Source organism: Colletes gigas, unplaced genomic scaffold, assembly GCF_013123115.1.
Source record: "Colletes gigas isolate AHSC1104 unplaced genomic scaffold, ASM1312311v1 Colletes_gigas_Sc00002, whole genome shotgun sequence".
Lineage (NCBI taxonomy): Eukaryota > Metazoa > Arthropoda > Insecta > Hymenoptera > Colletidae > Colletes > Colletes gigas.
Genome location: NW_025106631.1, coordinates 6,841,280 through 6,866,573, shown reverse-complemented (window position 1 = coordinate 6,866,573; position 25,294 = coordinate 6,841,280). Strand labels below are relative to the sequence as shown.

The following is a 25,294-nucleotide window of genomic DNA, read 5'->3' as shown; positions in this document are numbered from 1 at the left end:
AACACTTCTGCCAGAATTTCTCTTCTTCGAACGAACGGTTCGAGCTTTGAACGCTCGTTGATCATCGTAGATTCCCCTAGAGAGATTCTGAAAGTTACCAGATCGAACGCCATATTTGTTTTCCGGGTCTGAGCACGACGTTCGCTGAAATTTTCGTGTGGAAGACAGAAATAGACAGAAAGGATAGTCTAAATTAATGACAATGTTATTTAAATGTTAGAATTCCTTGGTTTACACACGCAGCGCCCCACGAAATGTTCCATCGATGGACTTCGATCGTTGATAGTCTCTAATTCCCCTGGAGAGGTTCTGAAAGTTACCAGATCGAACGCCATATTTGTTTTCCGAGTCTAAGCACGACGTTCGCTAAAATTTTCGTGTGGAAGACAGAAATGGACAGTAAGGATAGTCTAAATTAATAACAATGGTGTTTAAATGTTTTTTAATATTAGAATTCTTTGGTTTACACACGCAGCGCCCCACAAAAGGTTCCATCGATGAACTTTGAGCCTTGATAATCTCTAATTCCCCTAGTGAGATTCTGAAAGTTACCAGATCGAACGCCATATTTGTTTTCCAGGTCTAAGCATGATCACGACATTCGTTCAAATTTTAGTGTGGAAAAGAAAAATATTTAGTAATGATAATCTAAATTAATGACAGTATTATTTAAATGTTTTTAAGTATTAGTAGACCCACCATTTTTTATGTTTTGTGAAGGATCTTGAAGTTGATTCTACCATGTTTAAAAATATTCTTGGTATTTACTCAAATTTTAATATGAAAAACAAAAACATGCAATTGTACTATGGCCTACCAGTCATTTTATAGCGTTCTGCATGGCATCAATATTATTTTAATGTTTGTATTAGTCGTTAATAATCGCAGATTCCACCGGGGTCCACCATCTTTGTCGTTGAAAATGGAATTCTAGAACAGAGATTCTGATAGTATCACATTGAATTCCATTGTTTGTTTTTAGTATGAAAGACAGAAATGCACGCCATTTTATAAAGTTTCTTATAAGACCAACGTCATTTAAATGATTGTAAGTATTAAGATTCCTCAACCACGGATTCCAAACGTTTAACAATCGTCAATCTTTCATTTTCTATGTTTTAAATCTACAAAAGTTGGTCAAGCAATGTCCTCTGTTTCAAAAAGAGTTCTTAAAAACCTGCTCCTCCTATAATTCCAAGATTTATGAGTCCATTTGTCTTCAAAAATAGGATTCCACGATTCGTTACTGTTTTCACATTTACAAATTTCCTGGACATCTGCTCAAATTTCAATAATTCTAGTCATTTTACAGCTTTTCTAAGAACACTGACATCGTATAAATATTTGTAAGTATTAGAGTTCTGGCTGTTTGAAAGAAACGGTGTAAATTCGAAGCGCTAGTCACCAGTAAACACCATGAGAATTAACATGTTTTGGGTAGTTTGTTAGAATTGAACATTTTTAAATTTACACTAGCGTGTTACTTGTGCTCATTTTGTTAATGATATCTATTGACACCTTGTTCCGTAGTCTGGACACTCGGTGGCACAAGCTGAGGAAGAAAATAGACCATAGTAGCGTGCTCGATCAATCGCTATAAACCTTCCTTGGTTGATTTAGATGATTTTCCCTCATAGAAGGTGCCTAGAAGGGTTCTGCAATTCCTCAAATTTCTCTGAACCACAATATACGTACAAATCTTCGTCACTGAACAGGTCCAGATTAAGTACAGTTAGGACACATACTCAGTCCACGTGTAATCTATATCAGAACTACTGTGTCTATGTCAGTTGTACGTCAAGTCTGACGTGTTTCTTATTTGATTCTAACAATCAAACACACGTGATCGATCACTTAAACCTGTCCCCAGGTATCCATGCTTCTAGGCATGCACCTAGGGTCTCGAAACGTTTCCTGATTTCCACTATCGCTGGTGAATCCACGGATATCAGAATGGCCAGGTCTATTAATACGATCTATAAATCTAGCGAGAGGACGGGCTAGCAATAATTAGGAAGAATGAGTGGACAAAGGCGGGAATAATTCTATCGGCAGTGGCCAGGGAGGATCGTAAATTCCGTCGGTCGGAAGGAGACCGTGTTCGAGTCCGGGATGGTCGAATCTCTGGAACCTCGCCGCGGTTACTAGCTTCTTCCCTAAAGAAGGAAACGCGTTAATTATAATGACAGTGTAACCGGCGTTTATTCTGGTCGACGGGTCCACCAGCCACGCACGGGAGGTGGATCGGGAAGAAGAAACCGGGCTGCGTGGAAGAAGGTGCTAAACGGATAGCATCGAGAGAAACGGGACAGTAGAATGGCGACCATAACGTAATTTTGACAGAAATAACGCCGTCGTGCTCACTGAGGGACAATAAGTCCGCGACACTCTCTCTCGGTGGATCTCAGAATAGTTTAGTGTCCGGTGTCTCGCTCTCTCTTTGCACTCGTGTGTATCGTCTCGTCTCTGTTCCGTGTGTTCCACCTTCATACGCGACTTTCCCGGTTCAGCTGGTCGCTTTGGGTGACCCTCTTGGCGCCACAATTTTCATGGTTGCGACTGGATTGATGATTGCGCCGTATACGGCCGCTAAGGCAATTTATGCGAACCCTTTTTTGGCCAATTTTCGTTCAACCACGTTGATTTCGTTGAAAACGTTTTATTCATCATCGTTAATTTCATAGATGTATGAAATTTCTCTGCTTGTCAAATGGGAGAAAAATTCATTCTCAAGTTGAGCTGCTAGAGGAACCGAATTTGGATAGGATTCGTGAATCTTGAGGTTATAGAAATAAGTACTGAGGCAAATTTTTAATTATGTAGTTCACTGCTGTCCTTTGGTGTCGCAGAACGTTTTATGATTTTGATTTAGTCAATGTCTTATTGTCTACAGTGATTTAATAGAAGGTTCGCAAAGAAATGGTCGATGACCATTTTACTTGCCGGATATTTGAATAAAAATGGCTTTTTTGAATAAAATTTGCAAAATAATAGTCTAGGTAGAAATAAAAATGGACAATTGCCGTTTCTTGCAATTACTCACATCAGAGTGAGTTTACTAATATAGTATAATTTCATTCAGAAGTCAAATTTGGAAAAGAGGGTATTTCTTGGATTCTAGAACTTTCAGAATTATATTAAAACGTCTTCCAACTACTAAACAATAATTTTAACTATATTGTATACCCCATTCTTTATAAGAAATATCATGTCATACCGCTGATTTCGTTTGTTGAAAAATCATAATTGTACGTATAAAACATGTTAACATTTTATATCGTAAAACGAATTTAGACAACTTTCTTTCCACGTTTCGTGAATTTATTAGATCGTTAAAGGGGTTAAAAAACTGGGAGCGTCACAGTGTTCCCGCCAATCGCGTTCCATCCTTTCCCCCTCCCGTTCGGCATCCGTGGAGTCGAGGTTCCTATTCTGGCTCATTAAATCGCATCTGGTCGGTTACTCCTTTAGCGGAGCCGTTTTTCCGGAAACAATGTTGTGACGAGGGCCGTCGAAAAAGGAGTAAAGAGCCAAGGAGAAGTGGGGTGGCTGCCCGTTGGGACTCTTTTTTGTCGGTATTTAGGCCCTCTCGAGGGAGAGGGAAAAAAGGAAGAAAAAGGTTCAATGGACCCTTCGCGATTGCAAGGAGAACGGACTGCGACGCAGCGGGCACTTGACGCATTATCCAAACACGCGATTTTGTGGGCTACGTTAACCCCCTACCTGCCCCCTCTTTTGCCCCGTTGAACAGTTCTAACAGTTAATTATACGTAAATCGGCCCTTCGAATGTTATTCGGTGCGTCAAATAATTTTTATTGTCCGAAAGGGCTAGTTTATTGACAGCCAAACGAAGAAGGCCACCGGTTGTTCCGTTAATTGGGTCGCCAGCCATTACTTTCCGTACTGTTATTGTACTCGACGTAGGGGAACCGTTGCTGTTGATACAAATTTCACTTCTGAGTTTTGGGGTGCTCTGAACTGAAAAACAGAAAAAACCTAAATAACATAGGCAATCTGTCCAAGGAATGGAGAGTTGAGAATTTCAAGCTAAATTAGAAAAGCTTGATATCTTACGAAATTAATACCTTAGATCATTTCATTCAAATTACTGTAAAAAAACGATTTGCTTTTAGCAGAAAGTAACAGACCTTCGAAAAAATGATTCTATCGCTTTTTCGAGATGCATATTCGATATCTTATTAAAAGCAAATTTCGATAGCGAAATGGAAACAGGGAATGAAATTTTCTCAAATATTTATCACACAGAAATGGAAGATTACATTTGTAGCTTAAATCGATGAAAAATTATCTTTATTTTCTCTTGTCAAATCGCAAGATTTCCTCCCTCTACAATTTGTTATATTTTAGTAACACATTCTACGACACCTTGAGAGAGGGGATTTCGAATATATTTTTAATTATTTTCTTCGATTGTGTTTTAATTTCGAATCTCGTACGAGTAATTTACCAAAGAGGAAGCACATTTTTATTGGAGAGAAATAGAGAGTTATAAAGGTCGATTCCTTTCCGGTTGGCCTGGATGAGCGTCCCGAGGGAGGATGCCACCCACGCAGCTGGTCAAAAACGCCGGCAGCGAGTGAAGAATACGAGAAACGTGACGCGGCTTAAGGAGCAAATCTTAAAAAATATGAGAAACTCGTGGGACGCGACACGCACCAGACCCACCTTCTCCCACCTTTTCCTACCCTTACGCGGATCCAGCGGCTTTCAGGCCCCCGAACCCTTTTATTCGTGGTTCTTGAAACTCGCGCGACGTCGGAGGGGAAAGGTCGATCCGGCTGCTGATGGAAACGGGCTTGGCTGGGGAGTTTAAAATTTTCAAAAAGCCCGATCCTGAAAAGCAGGCCCCGTATTTCAGCGTGGCTACCTCTCTCTCTCTCTCTTCTCTTTTTTTAATCGTTTAATCCGCGTGGTCCCGACTGAATAACCCTTTATACGAGTCCCACGATCTGACCCGTGCACGCCAGAGGATTTCGGCGCGCACGACCTCCGTTTAAAACGTACCTGGCCCCCGTAAGGGACCGCTCGATCCTATAAAAAAAATATTAAACAATTGCTACTGTCGCAGCCTGACGAATCGCTTGGCCCTCGACTCGAGAAACGTTCAAGTTGTCGCGAAGCTAAAATTAAAGTATCGTTGTTCACGGTAAAATAAGAAAAAAATTTCTGTGAAAAAGAAGGAATTTTAGAATTAAAGTTTGCAACATTTTTAGATCAGGTAAAAGTTAATTTTCGAAAGGATACTGTATTATAGATGCAAAGAGGTTTTATTGTAGAATGAAACATAAAATGCTGATGATAAAATATGACTAAGAAATAATATAAAAATATAAGAATTTAAAGATTATACTTTTCAATCGTCTATATAATCAATAATGTTGGGGGTATAATAAACTTTGTTTTACAATTTTGCAAGGAACAAACATGTTTATGTATCTATTACATTAGTATTGACCTATTTATATCCGACCATTTCGACCATATGTTATAATAATCTATAATACTGATGCTTAATTAAATTGACTTAAAAAGAAGAAATGTAGAAACGAAACTAAGAATGAATTTTATTTTTTTTCTTTAAAAAATAACAGACAAAACTTGTTGATCTATTTAGCTTTTCAGATACTTAAACAATTAATTATTAGAAAGATTTATAAAATGAAACTTGTATTTAAACCAGAGAATACGAAAACCATATAATAAAATTAAAATAACATCGAGAGCATGAAACGTGTGAAAAATGAAATTCATCTTTATGGGAGGGAGATCTTATCCTGCAGAAAAGAAGAACACAATAGAAAAATGAAAAAACATTTTAAGGAACAGTCCTGTAATTAAAATAAATATAGCTTAGGTCCTTAAAATATTGTTTCCAACAGTTTGAAACTTGTTTCATTAAAAGGACACGATTTTCTTTTATAATGTCAATATAGATTCGAACATTTGAATTTTGTCGATAGTATAGGAATTATCAGAAAATGATTCAAGTGTTAATAGTCGGTACACATAAGAATATATTTCATTCGTCGTTAAGTAATGCGGGCCGTATGTAAATCAGTTAATTAAATTTTATGTTTCTGACTGGTACGATAACGGACCTACCACTGGAAATAATAACGAACTGGTTCCCTTTTGTAATTAATGACGATGCGGTATGATTAAACGTAACGTTCTTGCAGGGCCGAATTATGGTTTTTTAAGACCCAGGACAGAGAAACGATTAGAGGCCCCCTTGATAAGGAAAGTGGAACACGTCTGAATTTGTGAACACTTTCGAAAGGACAAACATTATCTTTGAGAACCATTCATAACGCTATTTTTAATAATCTTCGATGAGTATCTCAAACTTCATTAGGAAAGAAACTTCATTTCTTAACGACTTTTTAAAATTTAATCACTTTAGAAAAAAGACGTATACAATTTCGTAATTTTTATCTAAATATTCTTTGAAATCGCTAAAATTATAAACATATGCTTTCGCCAGAAAATTAAGTTTTAAGCAAACTTTTTGAACATTTTAAGATTCGTTTAAAAGATATTCATTTCTCGAGTAAGTTTTTGAATCGTTTTTAAAAAATTAAGGTTTGAATAACGTTGATATTAAACGTATTGAAAAGTGATTTTATTAACTGCAAAAATATCAGTGAATCGAAAATAATTGTATTTGTCATGATTTAATTTAGTGTTTGAATAGTCCCCTAGCCACCCCCTAGATTCTTAATATTCTAACGATGTTATTCTTTAAATTAGTGTGCTACGAGGGTGGGTCAAAAAGAATAAAAGGGGGTGGACACTAGCTGGCGTTAATAGTTCCATTGTGCAACTCATTACGATTACAAATACCAATTTTTATTCTGATAGTTCAATTACTATACAATTTATCCCCTAATAAATGGGTCAAATTGGTAGGAAAGTGAAACACAAAGCAAACAACACGTTCGTTTCCAAAAAGTAACGTTGTCATAATCACCTTTCACAAATGGTTTCCAAATTCAGCCCTCGGGGCCATTATGACCCGAAGCTTCCATTACGAGTAGAAGGCTTCTGATTGAATTTTTTATTTAGATCAATGTTGTTAATTTCACAAGCTCACTGTGAAATTATCCATCAAATTCAGAAACTTTAAGACTCTGAAAGGAATAATTGGATCCAAATGGACTACAATCTGGATCTGGCCAGTAATTTTGGCTCATTGTGAGGCAACGGACAGAAACAATTTTTTTGGGAGGCAGGGGGGAATGAATTAACTAATTCAGAGATCTGATAAGCGTGTTAGGCTCAAGGGAGCATATATTGAAAAGAAAAAATAATACAATACTTTTTGTGCCCCTTGATTCAAACTCTTCAACCTCCCCTCGTAGATCTCAGTTAGGTCTCCGTTAGAATTAATTCGCAATCCCTAATGGGGTCACAAATTCCCAAGATTTTTCTCGCTGTCAAATATACTTCCAGGAACGTATGATTAGAAGTGTGTGGTCCAAAATATTTCATTTGAATATCCCGTAGACCTTCGATCTGGTCTTTTTTGGGGCGTGAGACACGCATCTTCCAAATTTCGAGGCAAATTTAGAGTTAATCTTTCGAATCCGGTTTTCGTATTTTTTTAGTAGAAGTTTAAGGGATTCTGTGCAGGAGATTTGAATCTGTTAGGTATTTAATGGTTATTCTTTATGTGTTTTCGTAATTGAGGCTCAAATTTTCTGCATCTAGGAGGTGGTGGATATTTCTAATTGACACGTTGAATGATTTTTTTTTTCCCAGCGATGTAAAAGACTGTAAAGTGTACGCCATCTTGGCAGCCTATAAAAATATCCATTTTTAATTTTTTTAATTAAGTTAATGTTTTATCTGATATTAAGCAAAGTTTTAGTACTCAAACTAAACAAAATGGCGGAGTTATGAAACATCATATATTTATATTTTTAAATGACTTTGCTAATATCGATCAAAACCGCGAGAATACTTAAATATACAATTTTCATCCAGCGTTACATAAAATTTGACATTAATCGCGTTGACTGAAATCCTCAACTATTGCATTACACGTGCATCGTGAATTTTCCTCCCGTTTGTTGTGGTCCACGTTTCTTTCCATTCTTCTACATTACGCATGCGTATAGGACGCGAAGTGATCGGAATCTCGTGGTTCGGTTGTTTCGTAAAAGAATTTCGGATGTGGGAGCGCAAAGTGGCGCACGATTGGCGCGTAATATGCATCATTGTATCTTTTAACGAGTTCCAAGGCCAGGTGATGTTCGACAGTCGCGCGGTCGCCGTCTTGGCAGGCTTCCTGCGTCGCGAGCCGCATAATTAGGTGTCAACAAAATGTCTGACATTCCCGGATACGAAAGAAGAATCATGGACTCCGTGGCACTGGATGCCGAATGTGTTTATTCTTAATTAATACAACTTGATCTCGAGCCTTGACCCCCCTGCGTTGTTTCCTCTCTCTGTCTTGTCTCTGCCCCTCTCCTCGCCTCGCACTCTCGACACCGACAACACATCAACGAGAAGCTGGCTGTAAATTCGTGCGGATAACAATTTCCTCGACGCGGCTTGCTAGTCAGAAGGTGGCTCTAACGAGCGGCACAAAGCACGCAGCTGCGTTACATAATTACTGCACCGGAGGATAGATTAATAGTCATAACCGAATGTTACGCAACAATATACGCGAGCGTTCCCGGTTGGTTCGGCCGGGTTGGATAATTAATTTAAACATTCAGGCCGAACTGTAAATTTCGTAACTCGAGCACGTTCCCGTCCCCCTACCCCGTTACGGAAGAATTTCGATGCCTTTGATCGCGAGCCAATCGAAGAAATCGAGGGAAAGGTTGCGCAAGTACGGTGTCCTTAGCGGATAACGATGGGCAACATTTCGCTACGACGATAGAAAAACAACGAGAACATCTTCTTGAAACCCTAGAACACCAATCTTCACCGTTCTTGCGTAATTCGATGCAAAAAGGAAATTCTTATTCATCTGTTGTTCGAATAAAACGTTGCAAGAGTTTCCATCGTTCGAATATACAGGGTGTTCAGCCACCCCTCCACTTTGTTTCTTAAAAAGTACAGATGCAGTGCTCGTTCAAATGAAATTGTATTTCACATGCAGTGTCATTGAATGTGATCAAACTGAAACCATGAGCACCATGAGTGTTTTCGTAGCTTCCATTTTATTTCGATTCAAAGTTGTTTGGAAAACAAGATCAACAAATCTACTGGACGACTCACGCGATAAGATCAGAGTCACATTTGGTCGTGGAGTGGGGGTAAGAAATTCCACGACCCCCAAAACTGTCGGAGTTTTGCGCAGTTTGGGGAACATAATGGCGAAGAATAATGCCCGGGGCACCTCCCTCGCAACCTTTACCGTTTCGTCTCTTTTCTCGAGGCTCCTTTTTCTTTGGTTCCTCCGCTGCGACGGGAGCCCTTCTTCTTTTTCGCGTACACACGTGCGCATAAAACTTTACCGCTACCTATCCCCACCAGTCACGACTAAGGAGGGCGAGGGGGGGTGTGGGGGATCCCTAAGAGAAATATTCGACAATTTTTAAACTCGTTTCTGAACGCATTCAAACGCGCACAGTCGGCAAGTAGGAATTTCTCGGAATCAACCAGGCCCTCGGCAGGGTACGAACGTTGGAACGTGGTTTCCGGCGAACGAGGGCGGGGGGGCATGCTATATATTCTCCCCGTAGTTACATATTTCGCGGCTACTCGCGAAATTCTCGGTACGGTTGAGGGACACGCGCGCGAACCCATTTCAGGCCGTTTGAACGAAACGCACCGCGGAATTCCCTAGCGAAAATCTGCAGAACGTTGTTCGAAACTTACGATGGAATCGAGACGTTAGAAAATTGGTTTTATAAATTACTTTTTGAAGGTTGATTCGCGTTAAAATTCGTCTCGAAAGTAATTGCTGTTCTTTTTTACCATTCGTTTCGAAATTCCCGCGTGTACGATGTGCTCCATAAATACGCGCATCGAGGGTTCTTTTTTCCTTACAATAGCCATTGTTTTCCCTGGAATTCACCTTTTTGCTCGTGCGCTCTCTTTATTTCGCTGTGCGCCGCGGATAACCAGTTTTTCGGGTGTCCAAGAGCGCGCGGGTCGTCGAACGCCGCGCTCATAACTCTTGATATGTGTATCGGGAATTGTTCTAGTATGTATGTGTCGTTGGACAACGTTAGCGCCACTACGGGCGAAATCGCTCGCAAGGCAACTTGATTTCGGTCGGTCTCCCATAGTTACAGAATTCCTTTTTACCGATAGAAGATTCTTTACCGACTAATGGACACAGTAGTGTCTAGTGACTTTTTTCACCCTAGATTACAGATTCCTATGTATAGTACAAAGTAGAAATTTAAACTCATATCTACTGGTCAACTAATTTTAAACAACAATTTGTATTCTTTATGATTAAACTTTTTCCCCATTTAAAATTACTTGGTTCTACTTTCAAAAACATAAGAAATGATCATTTATTGAAGTACAATAAAGTCTGGAACTAGAAATTTAAATACAGACGAATGCTTTAAACTGATCTTTATTTTGGTCGTATCATCTGCTCTTATGTCCTAGAAATCCTTTATGGCCAGGATTAGGAGTCAGAGTAACCCTTGTTAAATTGCACAATCTTACTCTCAATTAAAATATGACAAATGACTCTGGTTACGAATGTTCTCAATACAGTTTTTAGATTCTAACCTACGGTTTTCGATTCTCTGATTTCAGCATTATTGAGACAGAGCATGTCTCCGGTTGCAGATACCCTGATCGGCAGTTCGAAAAGCTCCGTGTCCCAGCCGATAATCGATTACTCCCGATACGTGAGAAGGTACTCGTCCGGACAAGAATGTGGCAGCTCATACTGCAAGGAGCTCGGGTGCAGAGAGCATTTTCACTGCCTGGACTGCAGCGGCAGGGTGTTCGTAAAAAAGGAAGAGATGATCAGGCATTTCAAGTGGCACAAAAAGAGGGACGAATCATTGCAGCACGGTTTCATGAGGTACTCGCCAACGGACGACTGCTCGGAAAGGCATCCAGGTCGTGCCTGTCCTCACAATAGAAAGCAAACTCACTATCACTGCATACATGAGAACTGCGACAAGGTTTACATATCAACGTCGGACGTACAAATGCACGCCAACTATCACCGCAAGGATTCAGCCATCATCCAAGAAGGTTTCCAGAGATTTCGAGCTACCGAGAGCTGCGCCACGGAACACTGTCCCTTCGCTGGCCAACGAACCACGCACTTTCATTGTCGACGACCAGGCTGTCGATTCACGTTCAAGAACAAGGCTGACATGGGTAAATGCTCACGTTGCTATCTAGAAATTAAGGTTCGAAAAATAAAGCTTTCTCTTTACAAAGAGTACCATAAAACGAGGGTTCTGCTCTTTTATTGGTCTTTTGAAAATGCACATAAATTGTTTCAATACCAGATAATAAGAATTGTAGAAGTTATTTCATGGTGCGTTCCAACTGTCTGCTCGAATAAATTACAAATAGTAAAAAAAATGCGAGACGATGGTTTGAGGTTGGAATGAAGGTTTTCTTTTGTTTTTTTTTGTTTATTAAGTATACAATATGCCCCTCTAAAAATCGTGGAACTTTTATCCGAAACACCTGTTTGTACAAGAAATAATTTGAAATCGTTATGTTACGAGACTCGTTCCCTAGATGTCGAGCATTCTGTATATTCGAGGGTGTAAAAAATGGAGCCTTTTACCCAGAAGACGACGCTCGCGATAAGTTCTAACCATGCCTTTTTATTTCCGTTTTACAGACAAACACAAATCCTATCACATAAAAGACGAGCAGCTGTCCCGGGACGGATTCAAGAAGTTCATGAAGTCCGAGGCGTGTCCCTTCGAGCAGTGTCGTTTCTCCCGCGTTTGCAATCACATCCACTGCATACGGCCTCACTGCAGCTACGTTCTCCACTCGTCCGGTCAGCTGTTCTCCCACAAGCGGAAACACGAGCGTCACGAGTCCGAGTTGGCGTACAGAAAATACAAGCAGATCAGCACGGTGGGTGGAATACGACCGTCCGGATCATGGCCGCCCGACGATCTGAGCACCCAAAGCCTGTCCCTCAGCCTGAACGGCGAGAGCTCGAACGAAGACAGAGGCTCCCCATCCTACTATTCCCTCGACGATTCTTTCCAAAGCGCCAGCGAGCTCGCGATGGACCTGACCGCGCCTACGACCACGGTCACCGCCAGCGGAAGTTCCACGGTGACCGTCGAGCAGCAACATCCGCTGCAACAGCAGAGCCAACTGACCCCCACGGAGCTCGCGTATCTCGTACCTGCCGCCGCTGACTGTCCGTGTCACCTAGGCAGAGATCACCATCATTGCGGATTGGATCGCTGCGGGGCCGGGCTGAGGGATCCCCGCGAGGTCAGGGAACACTTGAGGGAACACGAGACGCAGGAACGCATCACGGACGCGTTCTTCGAGGAGGGCGGCTGCGACGACAACTGCCCGTACGCGGACAAAGAGAAGCACTATCACTGCAACTGGGAGAACTGCCGCGAGGTGATCCTCTCGACGGACAAGCCGTTCCGTCGCCTTCAGCACTACAAGATCCACGAGTACAGCAGGCAGCTGAACCTCTCCTGCTCGTCCCACGCTTTATCCTCGGACGTGACGCTCACGCACCTGACGAACATCGACGCCATGTTCAGGCGGAAGAGAGGCAGACCCCCCAAGAACAGAGTGATCGAGATCTGGTCGGGAGGCGACCCAGCCACCCACACTCACGACTCGCCGCAGGCGATCTTCACCAGTTTCAAGTTACCGAAACCCCAAACGCCCAGCCTGACCGCGAACCCTTTGACCGAGGATCGCGAGGGAAGCGTCTCGCCCTCGAACAGCCTCGGCGAGCCCGAAGGGTTCTCCACCTACAATCCCGACGGATGTCCCGATCCCGCTTGCGTGCTCAGGTCCACCAGACACCATCATTGCTTGCAACCCAGGTGCCACTTCTCCACGGACAAGCCCGACCAGCTGTTGATGCACAGCAAAGACTTCCACGACAACGTCGACATACCGCCGGGTTTCGCCTTCTTCGACAAGATGGTGGACTGTCGGCTGCCCGGCTGTCACAGCAATCGCGTGAACCGGCATTTCCACTGCACCAGACCGAACTGCGGCTACTCGTTCGTCCGATACTCGACCATGGCCCTGCACGAGAAACAGCACAGCGGTCACAACGAGGGCGGCGGTCACGAGTCGCACGAGTGTCACGCGCAGGTGCAGCCAGCGATCGTGCAGGAAACGAAACCGAGGATCCAAGTGAAGAACACCGCGGAACTTATAGAGAAACCGGACGATAGTATGACCGGAGGGGAGACGGAGAACAGATCGATGATGGACGACAAGGAATCAGAGATTCCGAGTCCAGACGCCAACAAGACGACCGGTAAGTGTGGTTTACGTAAGGACACGAACCAGTGCACATGTATAGTATTGTTTTATAGATGAGTTTTGTTTGGTAGTTACTTTGAAATGTCACGAGAAAGAGTCACTCGTTTAAATGCATGTCTTTTTATTTTGCACGTACACGCACTTCAATGTATATTTGAACACATCAGCACTCCTTTAACCCTTTCGATATTTTGATAAATTTGTTCGACCGTACCGCTTATCGAAAGGATTTTCAACCCACGTCTCCACTATTCCCTTTTCGTTTGTTCACGATTGTACAGTTATTTTTTTTCTTTCCGTCTGATGTATCTATTGTACAAGGTGGTTGTAATTATAGTGGGAGGTATATTTGAAGTGTTGGTTGTTTGGTTGATTGTTGCTAGTGGTGAGGGCGGCAGGCACCTATTATCCGGTCAGTGGACCGCCGAGTGAACCTGCACTTCCGGGCGTCGTGCTATCCATGCGAACTTCCGTGCATCAAGGTTCGTGTCTCTTTCGACGACAAATTTTCTTGCCTTGAAAACGTGTTCTCTTAGTATAATCAGTAACGTCGTCACGATTCGCGTTCATAATTCGGGGGCTTCACGCTTCAACTTAGACCGACCGTTTCGATTACAGAATCACCGGTGCTCCCATCCACCAGCTCGGCCTCGCCGCACACGCTTTACGGGCCCGAGCAGAGCTGCAGCAGACCATTCTGTAAACTGAAACGCAAGAACCATTATCACTGCAACGCGTGCAATCAGGCGCTCTCCGAGCTGGATCGGTTGGTGGCTCACATCGCGAAGCACTCGACGGGCGCCATACTGAGCCAGCAGCAACACGATCTGGCCAATCAGGTCCCCAGTCAACTGCAACACGACTATTTGACGCAGCTGTCGCAGAAGCACGACTTCATGGCGCAGAACGCTCAGATGGCGCAGAACATTCAGAACTTTCAGAATCAGATGCAACGACAGATGCAGCAAACTCTGGGCCAGATGAGCCAGCAGACCCAGGTGAAGGAGGTGAAGATGGAACCAGCGAGATGTGGCTCCGACGTCGGTATCCAGAGCGTTCCAAACGTGAAGAGGGAACCCAGTGAAATATCGAGGGACGAGGGGAACAACTCGGTGATGGACAGCAACGAGAACGGACAGTTGTCTCAGCCGAGCCTCCCACCTAGCGTTCAACAGTCCCCAGTCCCGACCACTTTCGAACTGGACCTCAGCCACGGGTTTCACTTTCCTAGCCCGGCCGTGATGGCCGCCATGAATCAGCAGATCGCTTTAATGAACCAAGCCCTACCGCCGTTCCTTCAACACGGTGGCATGTACACCGGTGGACCAGGGTTAATGTTCGCACCTGGTCTACCTCCAGCGAACTTTCTACCTCCTACCAGAGACGAGAATCCATTGGCCTCCCTGGCAGCGAACCTAAACTTGAACAAAAGATCCTTGTCTCCGCCTGACAGCAACTCGCCCGAAGCGAAGAAGCAGAGGCTTCATCATTCGATGCGGATGCTGAAGGACGAACCAGTTCCCGAAGGATACGTTCGGTTTGTACTTTGCCGTCTTACTTTGGCCTCAAGAATCTCCCACTAAAATCTTTCCCAGGGGTGGTCGAACACCCTGTATATACATTCCTCGACTGACAGGGCTAGCTAAAGTCCCACTAGCTTATCCACTTTCTCCATACAGTATCTGCCACAAGACCTTTACGAGACACTCTCGAGACTTGCTCCAAGAGTTCTCAGCTTGGAATCTTCCCATAGTCTTTGGAATCGGTTGAAAGTTGAGATTCTCTCGTCGCTAACCCCAGCCATCTATTATCTACTTCCTCCAAAAATTCCACGAGATTTCAATAACGTTTCCGGCATGATTTCAGGTTCCGATTCAACGAAGACTGCAGGTACCCCCACTGCGGCTACAGGGAGCACCAAACTCACTTCCATTGTATGCGCCAGGACTGCGGTTACTCGTTCTGTGACAAAACGCGATTCGTTCAGCACACGGCGAGACACGAGCGGCTGGATACCCTGATGGGCGGCGATTTCCAACAGTACAGGGCGAACGTTCCGTGCGGCAGGGCCCAGTGCGCCTACACGTCCTCGCTGGGCTCGATGCAGAACAAGGCGTCGCACTTCCACTGTTTGAAATGCGACTTCGTCTGTACGGACACCAACAAAGTGGTGGCCCATCGGCGACAGCACGCGAAACTGGACAGCATCGCGGCGGCTGGCTTCCAGAAGTTCACGCCCAGTCAGCCGTGCGGGGGTGTACAGTGCCAGCATTCTGGTAAACAGACTCATTATCACTGTTTGCAGTGTCAGTACGCCGTGCTGGGGCTGGCGCAAATGTCCGCCCACAAATATCGACACATGGACACATAACGATGCCCAGCGGTAACAACGACCAGTTATTGGAGGAGGCTCAAGAAAGACACTTGTCTGGTCCCCGTAGACATTCCCTGATGGATCCGTGCGTTCTCTCGCTCCGCGGCTGGCGGGAGGGTATGAGGAAGCAACGGGGGGGCTGGATCCAGCCGGTGAATTCGGATCCTGCCGACGAAACCTAATCAAGGACTGAGGAAAAAAAGACAATTTTCATACACGCTCCCTGTAGACATTCCCCTGCAGTATCGCTCGCGATTGTCCATGCTCGATTCATGATGCTACGTTACACGGACGAGCCGAATGATTAGGAGCACCCCGACCGCGGCCTAGTCATTAATCTTCAGCCGTTCTCGTCGAGAAGGAATCGATAGCTCGCGCGGTGCGCGCCGTTTCTGGTCGACGCGTCGAACGGTAACTGTTCGGTCAGCTCGAGGACCTCGTACTTACGCGAGATTATTTATTAGCCGGTAAACGGATAATCTCGGAAGATCAAGGACCCGAAGGAACCCTCGCGATACTTCTCGAACGTTTGAAACCGTTCGAATCAGATCGGGAATGAGAAAACTGACATAGAACTCGTAGACAATAAACACGGATGATAAGTCTATCGTATATAGCTTTAGCGCGAAGAAAAAAGACACACTGTAATATTTAATAGAAAAAGACCTTGTACATTTCGTTTTTTCGTTTATGTTTTTTTTTTCTTTTTTTTTTTTCTTTTTTTAGTATCGTTCGTGTACCCTCCGCGTGGTGCAAAATAGTCGTCGTCGCGACTTAGGTCTTAGTATAGATAGTTAATATATATGTATATGAAAGACAGAGAACACGAGAGGGAAGAAGATCGAGTCTTCGACGAAGGATTCGCCGAATCGAGACTTTTGGTTGAAACGACACGCCGGGTAACGGTGTTCGACTATAGCGTTTCTACACGGTTTGCTATGAACATAGGACGAGAAGGAGTCCTCGAAAACCTTCACCCCAGCCGACAGAGAAGAAAATCGTGCTTAAAATACGACGTCGTGTCTAGTCCATCGCATCATCGGTGATTTCAGAATCAAACTAAGAGAAGAGACGGCCCTCTCCGTCCCGTAACAAATCATTGTTGGAGTCATTGATTATGGTCCTCGATGTCCGACACTGGGGTGTTACTCGATAGAGAAACCAGCCGCGAAGACACAAGAAGCATTCAACGACGGTGCAATGATTTTTTCTACGCTCACGCGGAATCACTATTTCCTTTTATTTCGTTTTCGTTCGAACGTAACGTTTTGTTGTCTCTTCCGCGTCGCTGACGTTTTGTTAGCTTTTTCCCCCCCCCCTCTCTCTCGGGCTGACGAAAGAGAGTCGACCGGCTCGAATCGAGTCGTAACGAATCGTACTAAAGATTATACGCTTTCTCGGGATACGTTGCTGCTGCCAGGAGGGTACGCGTTTCGTTAATCGTATTACGAACAGTATTGATAAACCGAGAGTTAATAAAAAGACTGCCAGCCAAGACGAGACAGAGCAGACGGAGGAACAAGATCGAAGACGAACCGAAGATTCGTCCGCGTGTACCGGGCAATCCGTTGCTCGCTGGAAAAGAAATATTGGAAGAAGACGTTTCGTTGAGACTAAAGAGTATGTATATTATGTGAATGTACAGACGCCAGGAGGTGGAACGGGATAAGTGTACGGGAGGTATGTTCTATGATGCAAAGGCTCTAGGAGCGAATAGATCGTCTGATACGCGCGCGTCTTATATGTATGCATTGCGAACGATCGGGTTTCTCGCGCTTTTAATCCCAAAGGGATGCTCAACGACGATACGATCCTTGTATTTTATTTCACGCGGGGACGGATCTTGCGACTTCTTGATACGCTCGAAAGAAGTGCTGCCACCTAAACATCGCACCAGTAACATTCAACTAATTAAATATATAAGGAATGGGCCTTAAGACTACACGAATGAAATTAGAAAATAGTTTAATAATATATTTATTATGAACGCGTACCATAAGTGGTTTACAAAAATATTTGAATTAAATAATGAAGTTGCCCCACCGTTTGCTTTTATAACAACTCTGAGAGTCTATTTTCCATAGACTAACTTGGGAGTAACATTTGCATCTATTGTAACTGTACTTCCACTTCGTCTCATAAATGTTCAATTTAAGACGGAGCTTTAGAACAGGATGAGTGGTACGACTGGGCAGAGGGTGATTTTACATGTAAAAATGAGTACAAAAAGAAAGATTCATGGGGTAAGCGTGCAGTAAACTGCGGTTTGGACTTTGGCGCAAGTAGAAAAAGAGATTAATGGTCAGACGCGACAGCCAAATCGTATTCAATCGCACGTGTTATCCATAAATTTTCGAATTCGATTGTAACGAGGAGTAAAGTTGAACGCACGCATGAAATTTCAACAGAAATAATATTTTATTCGATATTTGGTATCACTATAATTATTTTGCTTAATATAAATTTTCTTCTTGAAATCACCGCCACTGATTTTCAGTAAAGCTTTCAGCAGAACCTTTACCTTCAATAATGACTCAAACATACTTAATGCTAAATTTTTTCAATATTTTGACCTAATATTATGTTACTCAATTTTATTTTTAAACACACCCAGACATTTTCTATTGTGTTCAAATATTCAGCAGACTATTCTAATATTTAAAATGGTATAACGTATAATTTTTTTAAATTTTTGTAAAGCATTAAATAAAATATAGTTTTACGTTAAAAGTCCGCGTGTGTGTTCAGTTTTGTTCCACACGGTATCTTAAAAACGAAAGAATACTATTTATTCGTTTCAATGAATTTTCATATGAAAGATCACTTTCTGGCTGGTTTTACTATTCATCCCTTCCCACACTGTATAAACGCGTGATTATTGGTAGGATGATTATTGGCAGCATTTCTTCGGAATACACTGAGCTACAATACTACGAAATTTTATTGAAAAGAACACTGATTAAGAATTGTCCAATTATGTCACGACGATCCGTTCCCGAGCGTGGAAATATCGATCTTCTTTTGGCACTGTCTTCGATTTCTTTCCACGAAGAGGCCTGCACTCGCAACTTTCATCCCCCGAAACTCGCCCCTTTTCAAAGTCACGCCCGTCGTTCATCGAAGAAGTACAGAAACTTGAGATCTTGCAACGTTCTGCGACTATAAGTTGTTAGAAGAATACGTTTGTATCGTTTGAAAACTTTAAAGAATGCGTATTTTAATTGTAAAAGTAGTGAGCATACTACAATTTACTTTTTTAATTACGGAGATGCTTACGAGGAATGTTGGCGTTTAATCGACGCATTCAATCTTTTCCGTCTTTCTATAATACATATTCGACATCTCTATTTATAATATTTTTCAGATCTTCTGAATTCAATTTATATAAATTTTCAACGAAAGGTTTTATTTTTATTTTAAATTACATTTATTCAACAGCGTTCCTCAAGTTTCTCTGATTTAAAAATCAAAACAGTTTCTTGATATAAATGTGTTTCGTGAAGCGATCGCAAGTTTATGGACAATATTTCTTTACTTTCTTGCAAGATCCACGCGTTCAAAGTGTGAAAAATCCCGAGTTGTGGCTTTCCCTCGATCAGACAGGAGACGCGACGAGTCTAGAAAAGACACGAGGAAATTGATCTATTTTCGACGGTAACGATTAACCATGTAGCTGTTAAAAACCGCGTATTTACGCTCCAATAGGATGTGAGGCGAGCGTGTGCCTGTGTGCGACGCGTTAGGGTGCCTTTAGACTTTCCCATGAACTTGTAGGACCGTGCCTTAGCGACAATAACCGTTCAGATTGTCCACGAATCTTTTGTAACCTAGCAAAAGCGAGACATAGAAACGCAGCTGACGCGAATCGTAGAAAGCCTAGTGCCTTAAAATAAAAATTTTTTAAACCGGTATCGAAACTGTCGAGAAAAGGAGATTCAGTCGCCGAGAATCATCGTTACGAAGAATTTCGATCACGAAAAGAAACCTTGAAATTTGAAGTTCGAATCTTCTGAACGCTTCTGCGTACTGCGGATGAAGAAAGGTCAATGAACGAAGCTCGTCCGTCTCTGAAGACTCTCTTTTTACGATAGATATCAACAAACGGGTGCAGATGCAACGATTTTTCGTGCAAATATTGGTTTGCTTTTATTGAAATTACACTATACGTTTGACTATAGCATCATACTTGACGTCAGTAACGTCAAAGATGATAGAAACAATCCTTGCAGTTGATGAGAGATTCTTGCTCAAGAAACCAGAGAACAGAAACATAAAAAATTGTACGAGAATCAATTTCTACCAACAAGTGCTTGTTTTTATATACCTGACACTGTTTTTACTATCTGTTGAACTATACATCTCCAGACAATAAGATCGATTTGTTTTTTCATTAACAAATGTTGATCGATCGTGCAAATTTTAATTATAATTTCTAGGAAGGTGAGATTCTCGAATTTTTATGTAGATTTTTATGTCGAAGTTTAGAGTTCAATAAGTTTCCCATAGTGGAGAAGGTCCTTTCACATTTAACGAGAAAAAAATGAAAATTAAGAGAAATAATAATACAAATTAATTACCGTGGTACGTTTCCATTTGTGTAATATTTTGTCTTCAACTTTGCAGTAGGTACTAACAAAAAATAATCTTTGGCGCCGTTTTATCGTCGAGTCGACTTTGTTTCTTTTTATCAACAACGATACCAAAAGATCGCGCGAAATTCGAGGATATCTTTCCAAAAATAGAATTAGAAAATAGACAAAAACGATTAAACATTTTCGAACGACCGACATTCGAGATTATTTAAATATTCCAGAATTTTGTTGGCCGTGTAATTTTGGAACAGCAAGTCTCTATGATATTTAATATTTTAATTGCATCAATAGCGATATTTGCAACCTCAAAATAATGCTCCAATATCGTGTATTTCTATATTAGTGAATTGATTCATTTTCTGTACAATTTCAGCCTCGACAATAAAGTGTTCGATTATGTTTCTCTTGAAGAGCAAGTATAGAGAGTAGAATAATGATAGTGTCAGTGGTGTTTGCTTAGCCATAACTTCTACAAATGCTGACTTTAAAAAAAGAATTAATATTCTTGTTCTCTTAGAATGCTACTTTTCAGTAAAAATGTTTGAACATCGAATCATTATATCCATAGAAAAGACAGTAGATCTAGCGATGGATCCTCTTGTCCGTGTCCCTTAATGCTGTCGACCGACGCAACAGTGGCGAACGACAGGTCGCATAACACGCCTCACAATTATCGTTGAAACTTGTGTCACTTGCACGATAAATCGTTACGCTGGAGAATCTTGCAATTAACGAACGATTACATGAATTAATTTGTGCGCGATCAACGACTGCCATTTACTCTAGAAACCGGATATGCTTGGCCTCAATTAAGATACTCTTTTTTCGTAAATACCGAGAAATTAAATATCGAGAAATTAGAAATTGAAACTTGAATACATTTTCGATGGGATGGGAATTTAATCAAATTTGTTGCTCAGTCAACACATGATCGTCCGAAAATCTTGGAAACGTCTTTCGAAATAATATGATCACCCCCTCCATTTAATCAAATTCAAAATGTTTTTCACAAATATTATACATTTCTTTTTGATCGTTGAATTGACAATTTTTATTGAATCAGAGATACTCATGAATTTTAAGTTTTATTTAAGTTATATTTTAAATTTCTTCGTCAAGGAGCTATTTATCGAAGTCTTCGTTCAGTTTTGATGGATCGTAATTATTTTGAGAATACTTGTGTAACTACTTCCAACTCTTCGATTTTTTATTTAAAAGGGAAACAAGAAACATTGTAGAAAAGGTTAAAAATTCAAAGAAGAAAGTGCAGTGTCTGAAACAGATTCGGACGAGCTTTGATCCGAGAAATGGTCCATTGGACGTGTACAGTGAATTGTTAAGCACCTCTCGAGTACGAAGTTCAAAAGTTTATTTTGGTTACTGAATACGATCGCCGATGATTTTGATACAGAAAGGGGAACGATGCATTTCGATCAATCGTTGCCTCGCCGTTGGTTAATTGCGTTAAAAAGACACTTAAGTGCAGCCATCGCTGACTTAATTCAAAAACTTCTGCATCTCATCGACTGTACGTCAGTATCATTCCACTAGCGGAGGTGCGTATACTATAATAGCGTCGACTGAGGTCGGGACGAAATCACCTGGCCGCCAAGGCCCATCGATATGTACCACCCCCACCACTCTGCCTCCCACTTGAACGCGTAAACATAGAAAAGTTAAGAAATCTGCGCAACCGTACAATAAATTTCAATTTATCTCTCGCAGTCAATCATCTTTTATAATAATTAAGCTATTCCAAGTGACTATTACTCGCAGACAAACGCCATTTTCCGTGTATTTCACAAGTTCAGCCTGAATTTTAAGAAACAGTACAATTTCTGCATTTCAAGTTTACCCTTTTGTAAATTGTTTAAGCTTTTGTAATGGAAATAAAATTAAATGTACATTTATTGCTGTAATATTCAAAATTGTATTGTTCGGAATACAAAGATGTACGTGAATTACTTATTTCATAGCAATTAATTTTGATTTATTTTTTTGTTATAAAACGGTGTTGTTTCGATTAATATAATGATTTTGCAACAAATTGCGTTTAGTATTTGATGTTTAAGTGCTTTCTGTTGGGTTTACTCAAATTTCATGAAGGTGGAGCTGCCTCTCTATTGTTGTAAGCCCTTCAATTACCAATTTATTACACACGGAGTTCATGATCAATTCACGACTATGTACAGCTGATGGTAATTTCATGTTTCTATGCATATAATAATCGAGACAATTTGTTGGAGGTAATAATTACAGAAGTATCATTAACTGCATCAGATATTTATGATTCGAAATTCACGTACCTCAAAACAAAGGGATGAAATTGATTTGCAAAAAGTGGAACTTGGAATGCAAAGCCTGTATCGAAACAATATTTACCTCTCCATGCTTCTTCTATAATGGTGTTTATCGGTTTCTTTGCAATTATTAATGGTTTAAATTGAAATTTATGTACTTATCGGTGGAATTTTGATCGGAAAAAAGTGAACTTGATTGCTGGAGATCGTCAGCTGGTGACAGAGGATCGACGATAGTGGGGGTAAAGTCGCGATTGAAAGTGGGGGGTAGCGACCTCGGGCGACCGACGAATGTTGCCCGGACTGTAGTCGTCGATCCTGCCTCGTGGTCGAGCAAAAGGCCGCCCCGATCGATTCCTAGATCGATCCCGTGGTGTCGGGTGTCTCGTTGTTCCCCGGAGTCGTAACGAGACCCGACACCGCGGCGTACAACGCGAGAAAAACGAACGGGAATCGCGAACGCCTGGCGTGGACGGATGGGGGAGGGAGGGAGAGGAAAAGGAGGCTGCTTGGGAGGAGGAGGAGGAGGAGGGAGGAGGAGGCCAGCCATTTTAAACGAGTGCCATAAACCGCGATAGTAAAAATCTCTCTCGGGCCTACCGATGTGTATAACTTTTTACTTTTTACTGTTAAGTTCCGTGTGCACGCCGGGAGGGAGGGAGACACGCGATCTTGTAAAATATTTATTTTGATCGGAACCGGAAACGGGGAGATCGCGGGAGGATCGAGCGTTCGGAGGGCGAATCAACCTCGACGGGTCATCGCGAGAGGCTCGCGCAAGGTCAGAGAAAAAAGAAAGGATCGACCCACGCCACACACCTAGTGTGTCTCGAGGAACGACGATGAACTGAGGTTGCCTTATAACTATCGAGCCTATACATTATACATATATATATATATATAAATATATATATATACATACATACATATGGTATGGTATATGTGTATATATATATATACAGAAAATATTATTGTGAGATTGTTCACGACGATCGAGATAAATATTAATTGAAGAATGTGAAAATGAGAGAGATAGTGGTATGTATGTGTATGTGTGCGCGCGTGTGGGTGACGTGATGTATACCAGTAGAAGACGTACTATTATTTGAAGATGTTAGAGAGAATCTATCGTACGATCATTAGTATTAAAATACCTGCTGTATGGATGTAAGAGAGAAGAAAACTATTATATAATTTTATCTATTATTATTATTATTAATTATTGATTAATATGCTCTATTATTATTATTATTATATTATTATTATGAATGAATATCCGGAACCACACATTTTATGTAGCTGTGATTTTGCTTTCGAACAAGTAAAGATTAAAAATATTTATAGCAACGGAACGTCTACTTTAGTTTTGTTCGTTTATTTTCTGTCGCCCTTGCGGAGTTCCGTGAACGGTTCAGTACGTCTTCAGTCTTCAGGCATCGTCGACTCAACATCAGAGCGGTTAAACTCGCAGGTAATAGGTTTCCATTAATGGAAGAAGTGGTAAGAATGTACCCTTTTTAGTTTTTAGAAAGACTATCCTTAAACAAGGGTAAAATAAATTTATTGTAATACTAAGAAGGTGATATATAGAAAATAGAAAATATTCCTTATAATTCTAATATTTTGTGAATGAAATATTTTTTAGTTTATGTGTATTTCATATATTATGACATATTTCAATGCTCCTATATTTCCAATAACTTCTTCGCAGTTTTTAAAAGAAACTCTAAGAATAGACGTTTATTTTCGAGTTAATTCGACGTTTTTTCAAAATCTACGCCTTCGATTATTTTTTAAAGTTTGAACAATCACACTGGAAAGAGACTTTGGAGCGAAACGTTTCATAAATTTTTTTTTCCCCCGGACGTGAAGTCATTTCGCAGTTGGAGCAGCTTGGAAAATGATTTTATTATTCAACGCGATCACGTGTCCTGCACACATTTTTATATTTAGCTGCAGACGGTCGAGCATTCGTACGATAAAACAAAAGACGATGAAAATGTAAGTCGAGAACGTGATCATCGGCTATTAGTTTATCAGCCAGGGTGCTGGTTTCGATAATTGTTAACTCCTACCGTCCTACAGCCCGTCGAATAGGCGAACAGAAATGAAAGAACAATTTAATTACACAGACGCACAGTAAATACAAAAATAAGCGACTGAAAATAACGATAAATCTTCATTCTAATTCAAACTGCCATAAATTAACAACTAAAAGTAGGTCAGAGTTGCTTATCTTTTCATTTTCGTGCCGCTTCTGAAACATGTAAATTGAATATGTTTATTTGCTTTCAATTCGAGTTTAAGAAAAAGCAAGCTAGTGTAATTTCCTTTAAACATCAGTTCGTAACAAAAGAAAGCTAGTTTTTTTAGGAAGATATTCAGTAAAATCGATTTTTTCTTTACTCCAATTAAACCTGTTACGGTGGTAAATTACCAACTGAAAATATTTCATCTTTTGCAAAACACAAAAATTAGGGATGCTGTTCCTATTTGTTCCAAAAAATTGTTTTATAGTATAGACGTAAAAATTTAATGCAATATCCTTTAAACATCAATTTTTTGTCTT

General features: G+C 41.3%; 1 protein-coding gene across 3 annotated transcripts in view; it reads left to right on the top strand.

Annotated features, from left to right (window-relative positions):
• Window positions 1-16,425, top strand: part of LOC122398612 — a 164,398-nt gene extending 147,973 nt beyond the window's left edge. For all 3 annotated transcript variants that reach the window (XM_043398676.1, XM_043398693.1, XM_043398685.1), the window contains exons 7-11: window positions 10,757-11,335; window positions 11,814-13,454; window positions 13,843-13,941; window positions 14,078-14,996; window positions 15,326-16,425. In XM_043398676.1, the coding sequence (XP_043254611.1) occupies window positions 10,757-11,335; window positions 11,814-13,454; window positions 13,843-13,941; window positions 14,078-14,996; window positions 15,326-15,830 (3,743 nt within the window). In that variant the 3' untranslated portion in view covers window positions 15,831-16,425. The remainder of the gene's footprint in view (window positions 1-10,756; window positions 11,336-11,813; window positions 13,455-13,842; window positions 13,942-14,077; window positions 14,997-15,325) is intronic.
• The last annotated feature ends 8,869 nt before the right edge of the window (window positions 16,426-25,294 follow it).